At 40.8% G+C, this 16,677-nt stretch overlaps 1 protein-coding gene across 2 annotated transcripts in view; it reads right to left on the reverse strand.

Annotated features, from left to right (window-relative positions):
* hibch (3-hydroxyisobutyryl-CoA hydrolase) overlaps positions 1-16,677 on the reverse strand; it is a 139,387-nt gene that overhangs the window by 27,470 nt on the left and 95,240 nt on the right. For both annotated transcript variants that reach the window (XM_055637766.1, XM_055637767.1), the window contains exons 8-11: positions 8,499-8,644; positions 6,124-6,210; positions 3,311-3,363; positions 819-900 (exon numbers count right to left, since the gene is read on the reverse strand). In XM_055637766.1, the coding sequence (XP_055493741.1) occupies positions 819-900; positions 3,311-3,363; positions 6,124-6,210; positions 8,499-8,644 (368 nt within the window). The remainder of the gene's footprint in view (positions 1-818; positions 901-3,310; positions 3,364-6,123; positions 6,211-8,498; positions 8,645-16,677) is intronic.

Consider the following 16,677-nt stretch of genomic DNA (forward strand, 5'->3'; position numbering starts at 1 on the left):
GACGTGATCTTTCCCACACTGAGGAAATTTAGGGTAAATGCACTTAAAAACATGAGCATCAAGTGCAAAAAAGGCACTAGCAACAGATTGATTCTGTTGAAATGGTAAAATAAAATGTTGTGCTTCATGAATGGTCCATGCAAAAGAGAAGGAGGTCACAGATAATCAGCTCTGCTTTTCCATTACATGGCTAATAGCAGTGGTCAATTAGACAACCAAAAGAGGGGGAGGCTACACAATCTATCCCATTTCCAGCTTTGGCAGAGCTTAACATACATGTGGGATAAACTTGGGGCATCAGTAAAGTACCTCGAGGCAAACACAACAAAATTACAGCAATATTAAAGTGCAGCTAGGTTCCAATGATAACAGTCAGTTTGCGAATGATCTACATTCTTACTCTCTCTCTTCTCCCCCCCCCCCCCCCCCCCCCACCTTCCTGAGTAATAAGATCTGGCTTAGCCATTAGGTCAGTAACTGAACACACCAACTGTCTAGAAATGTACATGAGAAAATATTCACAAAGCAATTTGAGAAAGATGGAAACATATTCCAGCATAAGGCGGATCTGTTTGTGTAGAAAGGGAGGAATTGATGGTCAATATTTAATAATTTTAATTTCAAGATAAACAATGAAGCAAATATTGAAAGGTATATGGTGAAATTTGCGTTACAGTTCTGATCCAGTGATATTTGTCCAGTAAGGGTTCTGATTGCATTGTGAATCAGCGTTGATATCAAATTGGAGAAGCATCTGTAAAGCCCTTTTGGCTTTTATTAAATGTACCATCTCTCAAGTATAACTGTTATCTGTGTACCTCCAAGTGTTGAACAGCAAATGGACTTCCATCTTCTCTCATATTTTCCATTATTTCCTCGACACTGTTGGTTTTAAACAACCTGTAAAGCAGAATGTATCAAAATTGGTACATGACATAATACCTGTGCAGGCACGATACCTGATCAAGTGGTTAACCATTGCAAATAATCTTGGGAACCTGGCCAACCTGCAACCCTAACAGCTGTGCATACAATAATGTGATAAAATCTCTATACACTAAATCATTAAATATTTCAAAAAAAACATTAAGCTTGCACGAGTAGTTAGTGTAAAACAAGAAAGTGCTGGAGGTCAAATTGCATTTGAAAATAAATTCCTAAGGTGAGAACTTTATGACACCCGAAGGAACATAACGTTTTCTCAACGCAAATGCAAGCCATTTAACATGCTATAAAAACAAAACATTTATTCGACACATTAAAAAAACATGTTTAAATTCTGCTCTTGAAGCTCACACCAGAAACCTTTGCAGGTCAAAATGATGCATGCTGTTTGGAGATTGGCCAGTGTTTGCTCATGAATGTTTAATATAAAACAAACATATTTTGGATTATTAAAGTTGACTTAATAAGGGAGATTTCCCAGTTAGTTCAGCAATGCAAAACTAAAAAATATATGAAATAGATTATTTTAAGATGGCTTGTGAGATTGGTAGGCATGCTGAACCAATTAAGATTTTCATTTGTTTGATTCCATTTAGTTTAGTATACGGATACAGCGCAGAAACAGGCCCTTTGGCCCGCCGAGTCCGCACCGACCAGCGATCCCCACACATTAACACTATCCTACACACACTATGGTCAATTTACATTTATACCAAGCCAACTAACCTATAAACCTGTACGTCTTTGGAGTGTGGGAGGAAACCAAAGATCTCGGAGAAAACCCACGCGGTCACGGGGAGAACGTACAAACTCCGTACAGACAGCACCCATAGTCAAGATTGAACCCAAGTCTCTGGCGCTGTAAGTGCTGTAAGGCAACAACTTTACTACTGCGCCACCGTGGCCACCCTTCTGGTTGGACTTTTTAAAAAAGACACATCCCAGTTTTTGAAGAAACTTCATTGGCTTTTCACTCCCACGCAAGGAGGAATGAACCTCCCTAAAGCAGTGAAGATCAGCAAATTCAGCAGGAATCAGATAATAAACTAGGATTTTCTAAACATCTCACCCACTAATAATTCACAACTTCTTTATCATAATTGAGTTATCAAGTTACATCAATCTTTTAATTTGCCTATCAATGCCAGTCAATCAGACTTGAGGCCTGTAACACGTGCTGTGTTACAGGGATCAATACTGGGTACACAATTGTTTATTATTGATATTAACAATTTGGATGCGAATATGGTCAATAAATATACGAAAAGTGGGCAGTGAGGCAGGTTGTTTGAGGTAAACCAGGGCAGGACTTGTACAGGAATTGGTCAGTCTCTGGGGAATGTTGTAGTACAGAGAGTCCTGGTGGTGCATGCACACAGTTCCATGAAGATGGCAGTACAGTAAGGCAGGGTGGTGAAGACACTAGGCACGCTTGCCTTGACCAGTGAGTTTTCTGAGCACAGGAGTTGGGCTATCATAATACAGTTGTACAAGACATTGGCAAGGCCACATTTTGAGTACTGTGCACAGTTCTGGTTGACCTGCTATAGGAAACAATGTCATTAAACTGGAAAGAGTGCTAAAAAGATTTATTAGGATGTTATCAGGATCTGGAGGGTTTGAGTTACAAGGAGAGGTTGGATAGACAGGATCTTTTTTCCTTGAACATAGGAGGCTGAGGGGAGGCCGGGTAGATGTTTATTAAATCAAACTGGACATAGGTTGGGTGAATAGCCACAGATGCATTTCCCCAGTGCATAATTTAAGGCAAGAGGGGAGCTGGAGGGCAACTTTTCCACACAGAGGATGGTGCAAACATGGAATGAGCTCCCAGAGGATTTAAAAATAATTTACAATTCACCTGCCATCTAAAGTTTTATGCGGCAGGAAGTGTGAGTTGAGATAGAGGATATGTGCCATTATCCAGCTGCACCCACAGTTATCATTTGGGGGTCATCATACAGTAGCAACATCAGGCATGGGAGTATCTACATTGCCTCATTACACCATGAATCCAAACATTAACTCGGAGATGCGGAGGGTGTAGAGGGAGGAGATGACAAACTAATGGAGTGGATAAATTCAATAAATTTAATGCAGTTAGTGAATTTTAAGAACTACAACTCTTTAATTACCGATAATGCATTGACAGTAAGTGTTATCCTCAATTAGGACAATTGCTTGCATAAAGCATTGAATGTACATATATAAAATGCATATTTTGTCCAAATAGTTCCTGTTTAACATGCAGAAAGGGAATGTACACATGATAGGCTTGTTGCAGTGTTAGAGTGTTAAAGCAGTAAATGGCAACTATGGCACGACAACATCTGCATACTAATGGACTTCCCAGATAGAACAGTACCTATTAATCTTGTCCATATGCTCTGCTAAGACAAATTGATCATCGGCTTTGCACTGTTAAAAGAAAATGGAAAAATAAATATTTTTGCTTATTCAGTTTTCCAGGTCTATAGCAACTGTATTGTAATAGTTTACTGTTCATATTTTAAGTGTGAAGTATCAGAAGATTAATTTCCAATTTTCACAACTGCACAGAATCAGCAGATTTTCTAATGAAAAATAAATGATGCCATAGCAGCAAGTTATTGTTTAAAAAAAAATAGTTAAACATGGTAAGGCAATGTAAAACAGGCTATTTGCTTAGTAAGGAACTGCAGATGTTGGTTTCATTCGAAGATAGACACAAAATGCCTGGGGTAACTCAGCGGGTCAGACAGCATCTCTGGAGAAAAGGGAATAGGTGACGTTTTGGGTAGAGACCATTCTTCAGGGTCTGATGAAGGGTCTGAAGAAGGGTCTCGACCCGAATTGTCGCCCATTCCTTCTCTTCATAGATGTTGCCTCACCTGTTGAGTTACTCCAGCATTTTGTGTCTGCTTTCTAGTAGGCATTAACAATGCATAAAAAATGGATACACAAAAATGGAGACCACAAACGTCGGAATCAAGAGGGGAACACAAGCTGCTGGAGGAACTCAACGGGTCAGGTAGGACCTGCAGGGGGATCCTTGACATTATGGGTTGACATCTCAAGTTGATACTCTTCATTTAGGCTAGAGGAACATAGGATAGGTAGCCAAATATAAAGAGGTGAAGGGGAAGAGTAGGGCAAGAGCAAGCAAGTAGTTTGTAGATCCAAGTGAGAAGGGATTGATTGGGAGATTGTAGTGGGATGGAGTAGGAAGGGTGGAGATGACGACAGTAGCTGGGAGGCGGTAAGTGGAGACAACACAGAGCTGCAGGTAATGGAATTGGATAAGAAAGGAAGGTGGGGACTGGAACCGAGTAAGGAAGGGATGGTGAGCAGATGGAAATAGTGGGGATACAGGTTGGTGGGAATAGTGGGCATTTAGGATGGAGGCTCCAATGGAACGAGTGTGTGGGTGATGGTCAGATGGAATAGATGGGGGAGAGGAAAGAAACTGGGGGTCAGAGGGCTGAGTGCGAGAGGGCCTGGGTAGATCAGAAGGAGAGAGAAACAGACAGTTACATGAAACTGTACAATTCAATGTTCATGTCACTCAGTTGTAGACTAGCCAGGCAGAATACGAGGGGCTTTTCCACTAGTTTGGTCTCACCATGGCAATGGAGGTGCAGAGTACAGACAGGTCAGTGTGGGAATGGGGGGTGGAGTTAAAATGGCCGGCAACCAGGAGCTCCAGATGGCCACTGCGGACAAAGTGCAGATACTCAGCAAAGTGGTTTCCTATCCTGCACTGAGTCAAACTAATGTAGAGGAGGCCACATCAAGAGCACTATATGCAGTGGACGAGATGGATGAGGCGCATGTGAATCTGTCTCATCTGAAGAGGCTGTTTAGCTCCCTGGATGGAGGTGAGTGAGGAGATATTTGAATTCCTGCCCATTGGAAGATTTTTATGCTATCAATGGCAGAGTTGGTCAACCCATGATAAAACATAAATAGGAGCATTTACAAAGCAATATAAAAGAAAATGGAAAACCTCATCTACTTAGATGAACAAATATGTAATGTGTAGGATGGAACTGCAGATGCTGGTTTACACTGAAGATAGACACAAAATGCTGGAGTAACTCAGCGGGACACGCAAGATATTTGGAGAGAAGGAATGGATGACGTTTTGGGTCGAGACCCTTCTTCAGACCATATGTAAAGCAAATATGATGACAACCACAGTGTGTAATGCAGGTATTGAAGCCAACTTTAATACGCATGATATATGCAAATTTCTGGGAGGCACAGTGCAGCCTTACAGCACCAGAGACCTGGATTGATCCTGAGCTTGGGTGCCATCTGTGTGGAGTTTGCATGTTCTACCTGCGACCATATGGGTTTCCGCCAGGTGCTCTGGTTTCCTGCCACATCCCAAAGATGCGAGGGTTCCTGGGTTAATTAATCTCTTGTTAATTTCCCCCCTAGTATGTAGGGAATAGATGAGAAAGTGGAATAACATAGATCTAGTGTGAACGAGTGATCGATGGTCAGTGTGGACTTGGTGAGCTCAAGCACCTGTTTCCATGTTGTATCTCTAAACCAAACTATCTTGGACCATGTTATAATACCCACAGTATTATAACATGGTCCAAAACTGTAGTATAATGAGGAGCAGTATATTGATGTTTCTTGTATATTAAGCTTAGGGTGTGGGAACAATGTACTGATATTCAGAGGTAATAGTCACCATTATCTGCAGCAAGCAACATCTGTAATTACAAATGCGACTAATTCTCAGAGCCACGAGTAGCTGGGGAAGTAACAGGAGCATGAAAATAGTCAGGGGACACACCACTGCAAAAACCTGTAGTTCACAAATGAAAATATGAAAGGTCACGCACTTGATGCTGAGGCATAAACATATAATTTAATGTTGTGAAGGTGACAAGTTTGATCTTCTCTGTGGAACGTTCGGTCTGTCATGCAGGGCTGCGTCTTTTGCTTTAAAGCTTTTGACTGAGGCTGGAAGAACGCGAGAGAATATTTATTGAGTTACTCCAGCACTTAGATTTTTTTTGTAAACGAGCATCTGCAGTTCGTTGTGTCTCTATTTAACCTATTATCGAGGCCACAAGACAAAGTGTTCCAATTAGACCCACTGGGCTAAGAAAACCGATGCAAAAGCAGTGGCCATGTCATGACATAGAAAGGGAAAACACACATTATCCGAGATCATTGTACCTTCATATGATATGAATTTATTAAATCTGCAACATCCTCTTTTGAAGGAGACTTTAGAGACACCAAATCTTGCTCCAAAGCAGGAATCTTAAAAAAAAAAAGAAATTCAGTATCAATACATTGAGACAAATGAAGAAATATAATTTGTATACTCCCTTATTTGAATCCATATAAACAGCATCTACTGTTCTGCCTTCATTGATCTTAGCTAACCCTCAAAAAACAATCAAACTCAAGCTCGTGCGCATGTTTTCAAAGCCTTTATATAATATCTGTGAACCCCAGAAGCTCATGCGTAATGCGCCTATGGTTTAACGATGTTTTTAAAGCAAGGCAGAACTTCTAGACGAGTAGGTTTTATGCTGTTGAGTTCACAGGTCTTTTTGTTTACCTGGTCACTCTGAAGAGCCAAATGCAAAACTTGAACTGCTAAAGTGCTGTGTTCGAAGTGCAGACAGTTGCCAGGTCATTACTAACACTTCATCAGATTTCTCGGAATCCATCTCATGAGAATTGGTCCATCAGAAATGCATAGGAGATGGAAAAATGCTTTTAAATACATTTTGTACTGCGAAAGCAGAAATTTGTATTACACTTATAGAATGGAACACTTCTCCTGTATGTTTAAAAATCTGATTCAGCATTGTATTCTGGCAGTTAATGGTCGATATCTGAGCTATGGCGATTACATTAAGAGACAAATTTACTGTTCAGCAACTAGCTGGTTTTGATCCAGTGCATTTTGAACATGCAGCTTTAACACTTTATATCAATTCCTGGTACGAATCGATAAATGGTCAGAACTGATCAAATTTCTTATTGAATCGTTCCATTTGTGCTTCAAAGCTATTATATGATTTTTAGGCAAAACAAGCCAAGATCATGGAGGTAATACAATTTTAATTATATTTTTGAAATTAAATTAATTATAAAATCTGCTACAAGGACCCACATGGTCAGCTGGGCCAGAATATGAAGATACATGAGATCCAAGATGAGCTGGCTAATTCAGATTCAGATTCAAATTCAATTTTAATTGTCATTGTCAGTGTACAGTACAGAGACAACGAAATGCATTTAGCATCTCCCTTGAAGAGCGAAATAGCAAACGATTTGAATAAAAAAAAAAAAGTGTCCGGGGGGGGGGGGGGGGTGGTGGTGATTGGTAGTCACCGAGGTACGTTGTTGAGTAGAGTGACAGCCGCCGGAAAGAAGCTGTTCCTCGACCTGCTGGTTCGGCAACGGCAATTGGATCCAGCATTGGCTTGGTGATAGGATGCAGTGGGAAGTGTTGGTAGGATGTTATTCCAATTGGAAATCTTTGACTTTAGGAATCAGAGTTGTTGTTTTGGATATATATTAAAGTAGGAGGTGTTATTAGAGAGTTCGCAGAAGACAGGAAGTTTGTGGTGTCGTGGAAATCAAGGAAAGTAGTCAAAATCGACAACAGGATATAGATGAAATGGAAAGTTGGACAGAGCATTGTCAAGAAGAATTTAATTCTGACAGCTGCTGACACTCACAGAACGGAGAGAGCGCTGCACTATCAGGCACTACCCACTGGATGAAGCATTCAACTGAGGAATTATCAGGTGGATACAAAACGCCCTACGCTCTGAGTTCATAGAAAAAGTATAGAACTTTTGCTCAATTTCCCGAACAAAATTATGCCTCAGTCTAAACCTGAGGTCAAATACTGTTGTCACAATCAGAGTCTTTTGAAGGGATTCAGCTGCTGGATTTTGATATTTATGAAGACTCCACAACAAAAAAGCTCCACTTGCTGTTAAATGGCAAATGTTACTTTATTAATGATAAGATTTCCTTTCCAGAAAGACTGACCCCATATTTCTAACATAAAGACAGGGCCTTTCAGACTGTTGCTCAGTTAGAACTGTGTTTTAATCACTCAAAAATATTCCGCTTTTGTGCTTTGTAAACTAAACCCACAACCAATTTCCAGCCAACATAAACATGGATCCTAAGATTTATTGTTTCGCCTTCAAGGGAGAATCCACTTTCAAAATTCCAGGGGATTTGCACTGGGTTTACAAATAAGAGAAAAACTATATTGTTTCAACCAAGATTTTGGAAACAAAAATTCTTGACATTGTAATTTTTTTTGTTAAATTCAGTGCATTGAACAAGTTCATCTTCAACACAGTAGTTAGTGTTCTTGGCAAACGTATAACTACATCAGCTTGGCTCTCCTGAAGGAGTTTGTTTGCCAAATCTGATGTTTGTGCAGCAATTATCACCTTAGTCTCTGAAAGTTAAATAAGGCAACCGCATAGGTCATATTCCCACATAATTGTTCCCAGCTTTCGTTCCGAATTTTACTTCGTCAATGTAACAAAAAAAAAAATCAAGATTACCTTCTCAGACTTTACAAAGTGAGTCGCAATTCCAGCTTCTTGCACATCTCTCCCTTTAATTCTAAATCCTGTCAAGGCAAGAAACAAGCCAAGTTTCCCTTCCAGTCTTGGCAAGAAGTAACCTCCTCCTACATCTGGGAACAGACCTGTGTACAAACACACTCAAGTTGAACTTGCAGTCAACCAGGCAATCACTTAATTAAAGAAAAATTACTTTTAAAGTCCTGATGTTTATTTAACTGCAATGCCTTTCTTATTATATGGTCCTTTAATCTAAAGAAAATTCAAATTTTCAAAAGCAGCTTTTTAATTCCACATATTTGTTTACTTCTTTAGATTGTGCCCCTAGCCTTCCAGCCACCTCTTAATCCCCGTTAATCCAGCGTTTGATACTTTTCTCTCAATTATTCCACGACAAGGGCAGCACGTTGGGAACGCTCAACACCCAGGTTCGATCCTGCTCTCAGGTTCCGTCTGTATGGAGTTTGCACCTTCTCCCTGTGGTCATGTGGGTTTCCTCGGGCTTCCTCCCACATTCCCAAAACGTGCCGGTTTGTAGGTTGTTTCATCTATTTCATTGTGCAGAGAAGCCCTCTGTAAATTGCCCCCAATGTGTAGGGAGTTAATGAGAAAGTGGGATAGCATAGACCTAGTGTGAATGGGTGATCAACAGTCTTTATGGGAAGTCTGAAGAAGGGTTTCGGCCCGAAACGTTGCCTATCTCCTTCGCTCCATAGATGCTGCTGCACCCGCCGAGTTTCTCCAGCATTTTTGTGTACCAACAGTCTTTATGGACTCATCTTAATTACCTGCTGCTGCACCATTGCCTCAAGAGACCCACAAGGATGCCCAGTCCCCTCGTCTTGCTCACTCGAATGTTTGGCAACGTCATCTCAAAGATAGGGATTGAGGCTGGCTCACATTCATGTGCCAACCCTGATACCAGTCAACCCTGTTTCTGCACTACTTCTGAAGCCCAACCAATGCCTACATCCACACTGCAACCTAGAGTCATAGAGTTATACAGTGTGGAAACACGCCCTTGGGCCCAACTTGCCCACGCCGACCAATGTGCCCCATCTACACTACTCACACCTACCTGCGTTTGCCCCATATTCTTCTAGCCTCTGCATGTTTGTCCTACTAATCGTCAGAATTATTCTCCTCATCCTCATTCATGGCCTATGACTGATCCAGACTGTCCACAACCTCAGCATCCCAGGATTCTGGCCTCATCCATTCCTTCCCAAAGACCACTTACTTCCACCTCCACAAAGCCACACACCTTATCTCAGCCAATGTCCCTCTGGAATCGACATCCGTGTCTGTTGCTTCCACAGCCAACTCGTGCAATGTTCCCTAACTGCCCTCCTACCTTTCACCTGCAGTTCACCCTGAACTGTGGCACCAGTGTCCAATAGTGTTCTGTATTAACACTCATTCTCCCGCTTCAACTGCAAGTTATAATCCTCATGTTTAAATTCCTTCATGCCTTTAGATTTTCTCATCTCTTGCTGAAGTCCTGAATTCTCCATTCCTTTTAATGTGACCTCTTCTGCACCTCTCTACCCCACTTCCCTTATAGTTGCCTGAGCATCAAGCCCTGAAATTGCCACCATCTCACCCTTTGCGTACATTTAAATGCTCAGCACCCGTATTTGATAAAGATGCACAAGGATCCCGTCTCCCACTCCCTTGGTCACACAAATGTCTAAAGGGCCCTGTTCCACTTGGCGATATTTTCGGCGACTGCCGGCGTCATATCAGGGTCGCCAAAAGATTTTGAACATTTCAAAATCCAGCGGCAACAAAAAAGAAATGTTGCGACACTTGAAAATACATCACAACTCATACGTCAACACGCTGCGTCACGGCCACATCACGCCGCTAATTTTTCGGTGACTTGATACGTCAGTCAATGATGCCGGCAGACGCCGAAAAAATCGCCAAGTAGGACAGGCCCTTAAGGCTTTCTCCTTTGCTTAAACATCTTTTTGATATTACATCCTGGATGCTTTCCCACATTAAAGACATCCATAAATGCAAGTTGCTATTTCATTGTGCAGAGAAGCTCAAACCACCAGGGGCAATTAACAATTGTTCAAGCCAAATGTACAATCAGAAAATCTATGTTCACTGATTATTATTATACTTGAAAATCCTAACAGCTTATATCCCTCTCTCACTGGGATGAGAGAGTTCAATTCTACAAGTAGAATTCTACAAGTGTAACTATAATGTTTTTTGTCACTTTGGAAATTAGTCAAATACACTCCCATAGATTTTTCTTGTTCCACTGAAAATAAACATAGGTAAAAAAAATTGTTGGAGCAAACAGATATTAGAAATCAAAAACAAAAACTAAAAGCTGTAATAAAACTTATAATTTTGGTGTACTTCAATTACACTCAAATTTACATTGTGGGACAAAATAGAAAATACTGCAGTCTGTTTGTTGTTTACAGGAATGCTGCAAATGCTATTACTTTGTAGGCTGCTCTGGTAGCAGACCTATTCCACAAGTGAGAGAAGGCAATGTCGGCCTATCACAAAAAAGAGATTAAGGCAGGAGAAATTACCAACAAGAAAAATAAAATGTCCTTTCCAAGGCGAACCAAAAGCAGGAAACAGTTGCCACTGTGATTGCAATGATCAAGCACCTCACAAATAATTTTTTGTCGACATGTCTAAATCCACATAAGCCTGTAGTGGCTCATTTGAAACATTAAATTTGGTGCAAAGTCAAGGGGAAATGACAAAGTTGATGTATACAATATCCTGGTTTAGGTTACCTTAGATTTAGGTTTATTATTATCATGTTTACCAAAGTACAGTGAAAAGCTTTGTTTTGCCTGCTATCTAAACAGACGAGATATACCGTACATCAATTCAATTAAGGTAAACTCAAGTACAATAGGTAGAGGAAAGGGAAAGATACAGATTGCAAAATATTGTTCTCAGCATTGTAGCGCATCAATTCCACAAAGTCCAACGTTACATTTGAGGTTGAGGTGAATCGGACAGTACTGTACTGTAGCCTATGGAAGGATCATTCAGAAGTCTGATAACAGATGGAAGAAGCTGTTCCCGAGCCTGGCGGCCTCTGTACCTTCTGCTGGATGGGTGCAGGGTGAAGGAATGTCAGGGTAGGTCAAGTCTTTGATTATGTTCCCTGCCTTTCCGAGGCAGCATTAAGTGCAGATGGGATCGATGGTGGGAAGTCTGATCCGTGTGATGGACCAGGCTACCTCTACAACTGTCTGCAATCAGCCAACCCTGTTCCCAAACAAGGCTATGATGCAACCCACCAGTGTGCTTTCTATAGCGGATCTGTAGAAGATTGTAAAAGTAATTGAATTCATGACAAATTTCCTCAGTCTCCTCAGGAAGTAGAGACGCTGGCGTGTCTTCTTGGCTGTCGCATCAATGTGGTTGGACCACGCCAAGGTTACAAGGTCATAAGTGATAGGAGAAGAATTAGGCCATTCGGCCCATCAAGTCATATCCACCATTCAATCTTGGCTGATCTATCTCTCCCCCCTAACCCCATTCTCCTGCCTTCTCCCCATAACCTCTGACACCTGTACTAATCAAGAATCTATCTATCTCTGCCATAAAAATATATACATTTTATATAAAATATCAGGTTATACTAACACCAAGGAAGTTGAAGCTCATAGAACTATGTCTCCCATATCATTCCCCTAATTTGAGGAAGGACATTCTTGCTATTGAGGGAGTGCAGCGTAGGTTTACAAGGTTAATTCCCGGGATGGCGGGACTGTCATATGCTGAGAGAATGGAGCACCTGGGCTTGTACACTCTGGAGTTTAGAAGGATGAGAGGACATCTCATTGAAACATATAAGATTGTTAAGGGTTTGGACACACTAGAGGCAGGAAACATGTTCCCGATGTTGGGGAGTCCAGAACCAGGGGCCACAGTTTAAGAATAAGGAGTAAGTCATTTAGAACGGAGACGAGGAAACACTTTTTCTCACAGGGAGTGGTGAGTCTGTGGAATTCTCTGGATGCTTTCAAGAGCCCCATCTGCCCCATCTGAGGCAGGTTCTCTGGATGCTTTCAAGAGAGAGCTAGATAGGGCTCTTAAAAATAGCGGAGTCGGGGATATGGGGAGAAGGCAGGAACGGGGTACTGATTGGAGATGATCAGCCATGATCACATTGAATACCGGTGTTGGCTCGAAGGGCCGAATGGCCTACTCCTGCACCTATTGTCTATTGTCTATCATCCTGGTATTTCACGCAAGGTGTCATTTGAGGACATTTGAGGACGTTTAGAGATGCTTACAATACCAAATTGAATCTGCCTTGTGCAAGATGCACAGTGGCTCATTGTAAGGCCTGAGATTTAAAAAACTGGTCTTCCAATTCACCGTTACAACTGTAAGAAAACATGACAGTGAACTTGGGATAATTTAACTTGATTAATACATTTCAGGAACCTATTAAATTTATAATGCACCAATTGGATGAAGCCAACAATTGCCTCTCAATATCTGTTCTGAATATAATGCAAATGCATGTTACAGTTTCCCACTAGGCATCTGCTAAAAGTTAGGGAGAGATATTTGTTATTGAAACATAAAAGATTCTGAGGGGAATTGTCATGGTAGCTGTTTAGAGATGTTTAACCTCCTGAGGGAAATTTGAACTAGAGAGCATGGCTTCTGGGCATGTGATCACCCATTTAAGACTGAGCTTGGGAGAGATTTCTTCTCTTAGAGGGAAAACTTTGGATTTCTCAAACCAGAAAGTTGGAGAAAATGAGTCATGGAATGCATTCTTGCACTACAGATTCTTGCACTACAGGGATACAAAGGGTAACGATGAACAAGTAGGAAAGTGGAGTTGAGGCCATGATTGGATCAGATATAACTTATTGAATGACAGTGCAGACTCAAGGGGTTACATCCTGTTCCCAAGTCGAGTCATATCTTCTGCATAACTGCTGCATTTTATTAATATAGATTTACCTTATATTTTAGTATGCATTGCAGTAAGTCTCATAATTGAAAATATGCAAATTTGCTGTACCATAACAATTAGATATATTTTCCCCACATTTAGTTTGTGTATAAAAATACCCCTTTTGCCTTGTGAATGTGGCATTTCATAAAATGTTACCAGAAATCGCGATGAGAGGCAAGGCCAGATTTACACAATATTGCAGAAATCTTCAAAAGGTAACATCTGCTCACCTTCAGAATGAGTTGGAATTATATTTCAATTACACGTGCACAGTTTTGAGTTTGCAGTGAAGTCCCAGAAACCATCCCACAACAGTATCATATTAAGAGCTTCCTCACATCATTCATGCTTGGCGTATCTACTTCTATATTTTCATGTATTCATCTTTGTACAGACAGTTGCAAAGTAAACAGATGTCCAAAGGGTTGCAGCAATTACGGGCCTGTCCTACTTACGCAATTTTTTTGGCGACTGCCGGCACCCGTCATAGGTCGCAGCAGGTCGCCATATTGAAAATCCAGCGGCGACCAGAAAAAAGGTACAACTCGTTGGGCTCATGATCATACAGGCGTCACCCCATACAGGTGATAAATTTTCTGGGCAAGATTCGGAATTATTGAGCCATTAAACTAAAAACGCTAACATTCAGCATGCTCTGCTGGTGCATACAAGGTCCAAGAGATGTACCATGGGTTACATTGACCCTACTATCCCAGTGCTTTCCTTATCTGGTTCCTAATAGCTTGCACTCAGCTTCTGCTAAATAATAAAGGGTTGCAATCTACACTTTGTTCTTCCTCCATATCTTAAAAGACAAGCTTAAAATAATGTTGTTCCAGGTCTGTCAATGCTTAAAGCTCACTTCCAGCCTCTCTTCAGGAGTTTGCTGCTGTGATACTTATCATACATTCAAAGTATGCATTATTTATTTTCTCTAGTCCCTTACCATTTTTTTTACATTGCATTGTTTTGTGATTCTTTTTTTCAATTGCACCCTGGAAACCATCCTTCCAGAACTAAATGTTCACATTCATTGCAGCTAATGTATCTATGGCAAATGAAAAGTAAATCCAGCAAATAAAATGCTATATTAAAGCACAAATCTATGTTCAATATTGAATGATCATTTAATTTAATATAAATTATATTCTATTGAACGACCCACCTACTCTTAAGCTATTTTCAAACCTTGTGAAGATAGAGATGCAGAAACAAGGAACTGCAAGATGCTGGTGTACAAATAAGGACGCAAAGTGCTGGAATAACTCAGCGGGGCAGGCAGCATCTCTGGAGAACATGGACAGGTGATGGTTTGGGTCGAAACCCTTCTTCAGATTCTTGGAGGTCATGGTGCTTTCATTAGCAAGGTGTTTTATTGTAAAATCATGAGTATGCTTTAGGCTTTACTACTAAAACGGACAAATGTAAAATGTTGACTGCAAATTATATTGTCCACCCTGCACTACTAACTCCACCTGACGTTTCAGGTCAGGCCCTTCTTCCTCAGACTGATTGTGGGGGTGGAGGTTGATAGGCAGATGGTTGGACAAAGGTCAGAGATAAAAATACAGAAACTGTGAGGATAAAAGGTTTGAAGAAATGTAGGTGGAAGAGAGAAGAAATAAGCTCGTGCCAGGAGAAGAAGCTCTTCAACCTCTCTTCCAGTTTTCTTCCCCCCCCCCCCCCGCCCCACCCACAATCAGTCTGAAGAAGGATCCTAATCTAAAATGTAATCTATCCATGTTTTCTGGAGAAGCTGCCTGACCCGCTGAGTTACTTCAGCACTTTGTGTCTTTTTAAGGTAAAGATGATTACGTTTGCTAAATCAGCATTTAAATTCAGGCTTTTAACATGTACTCTGTCTTGTATCTCTCTTCCCTCTCCTTCGCTGGGATAATTTGGGGCTTCTAACTGACATAGAGGGTAGTAAATAAATATAAAACATATTTTAGCTGATAAATTAAAAAATATAATTTTTCATCTCCACAGATGTTACCTGGTCTATAGAATGTGCCTAGGTCTCTCAGTAAAGATCCTCATTCTTTCATGCTGTAAAGACTCAATCGATACCTGGAAGAGCATGCTCAAATAGCTCTATGTGAGATACTCACTTTGTACTAACCATCACACCTGCATTTTTTGTTCTGCATAAAGCCCAATTGTTTCCCTTTCCCAGTTCTGACAAGGGTCCCAGACCTGAAACATTAATGGACCTGTCCCACTTAGGCGACTTTTTAGGCGACTGCAGGAGACTATGCAGTCGCCACATGTTCGCGGGTGGTTGCCAGGGAGTCGCCTTTGTGGACGTGAAGAGTTCCCGCATTCTGGGCCTCATTATGGTTGGCGTGAATTTTTCAACATGTACAAGGTGTTGGTGAGGCCACAGTGGAGTATTGGGTTTAGTTGGGGTCAACCTGTTGCAGGAAAATGGTGTTTAGCTGGAAAGAGTGCAGAGAAGATTTACGAGGATGTTGCCCAAAGAAACGAGATTCTGTGAAAATGACTTTTTAAGTAATTGCTCAAGTATGTTCTGACAATGATGCATGTCCCTTAACACAGTTGCTCTAACCAATGCTTTTTTTTAAACTGCAGAATTTATGACTTTGTTCCTACATGGAATCTAAACTAATACTTTAATATAAAAGCAACTTTAATATAAAAGGAGGCGTATACAGATTTTAATAGCAGCTAGCTCACAATCTGGCACAGATTGTTTCTCTGTGTATTGGAATATGTTGGAATGGAACAACACCGCTAAATAAGGGGCTGCTGCTTGGCATTCAGTAGGATATCTCTTCTATTTTAGTGTATCCAACTGTTTTGTGCAATGATAAAGCTATTTAATCAAGTATATTTTAATTTCAGCCAAATTATCGTTGGTATAACTTGGTTTATAATTCCAGTTCCTTCTAGTTTCATTATTAAATGACAGATCTGACCCCTAAAGCAATTGAGATTCAAATGCCAAAGGATTGCGTGACTCTGCGCCATTTCATAATCGGGGCCTTCTGATCCAGACAGACGATTCTTAAAAGTGCACACTAGTGGATATGTTCATATTACAAGCGGCAGTCGCTGATATCATCTCAAAACTATTCACCATTATCCATTTCCATTGATGTAATGTAGTGGTTTGAGTGGCTTAAGTGCTCTGGTGATTCTGTCCAGAAAAAAAATCCGCAGTACAGT

The sequence above is a fragment of the Leucoraja erinacea genome, chromosome 7, assembly GCF_028641065.1.
Source record: "Leucoraja erinacea ecotype New England chromosome 7, Leri_hhj_1, whole genome shotgun sequence".
Taxonomy (NCBI): Eukaryota; Metazoa; Chordata; class Chondrichthyes; order Rajiformes; family Rajidae; genus Leucoraja; species Leucoraja erinaceus.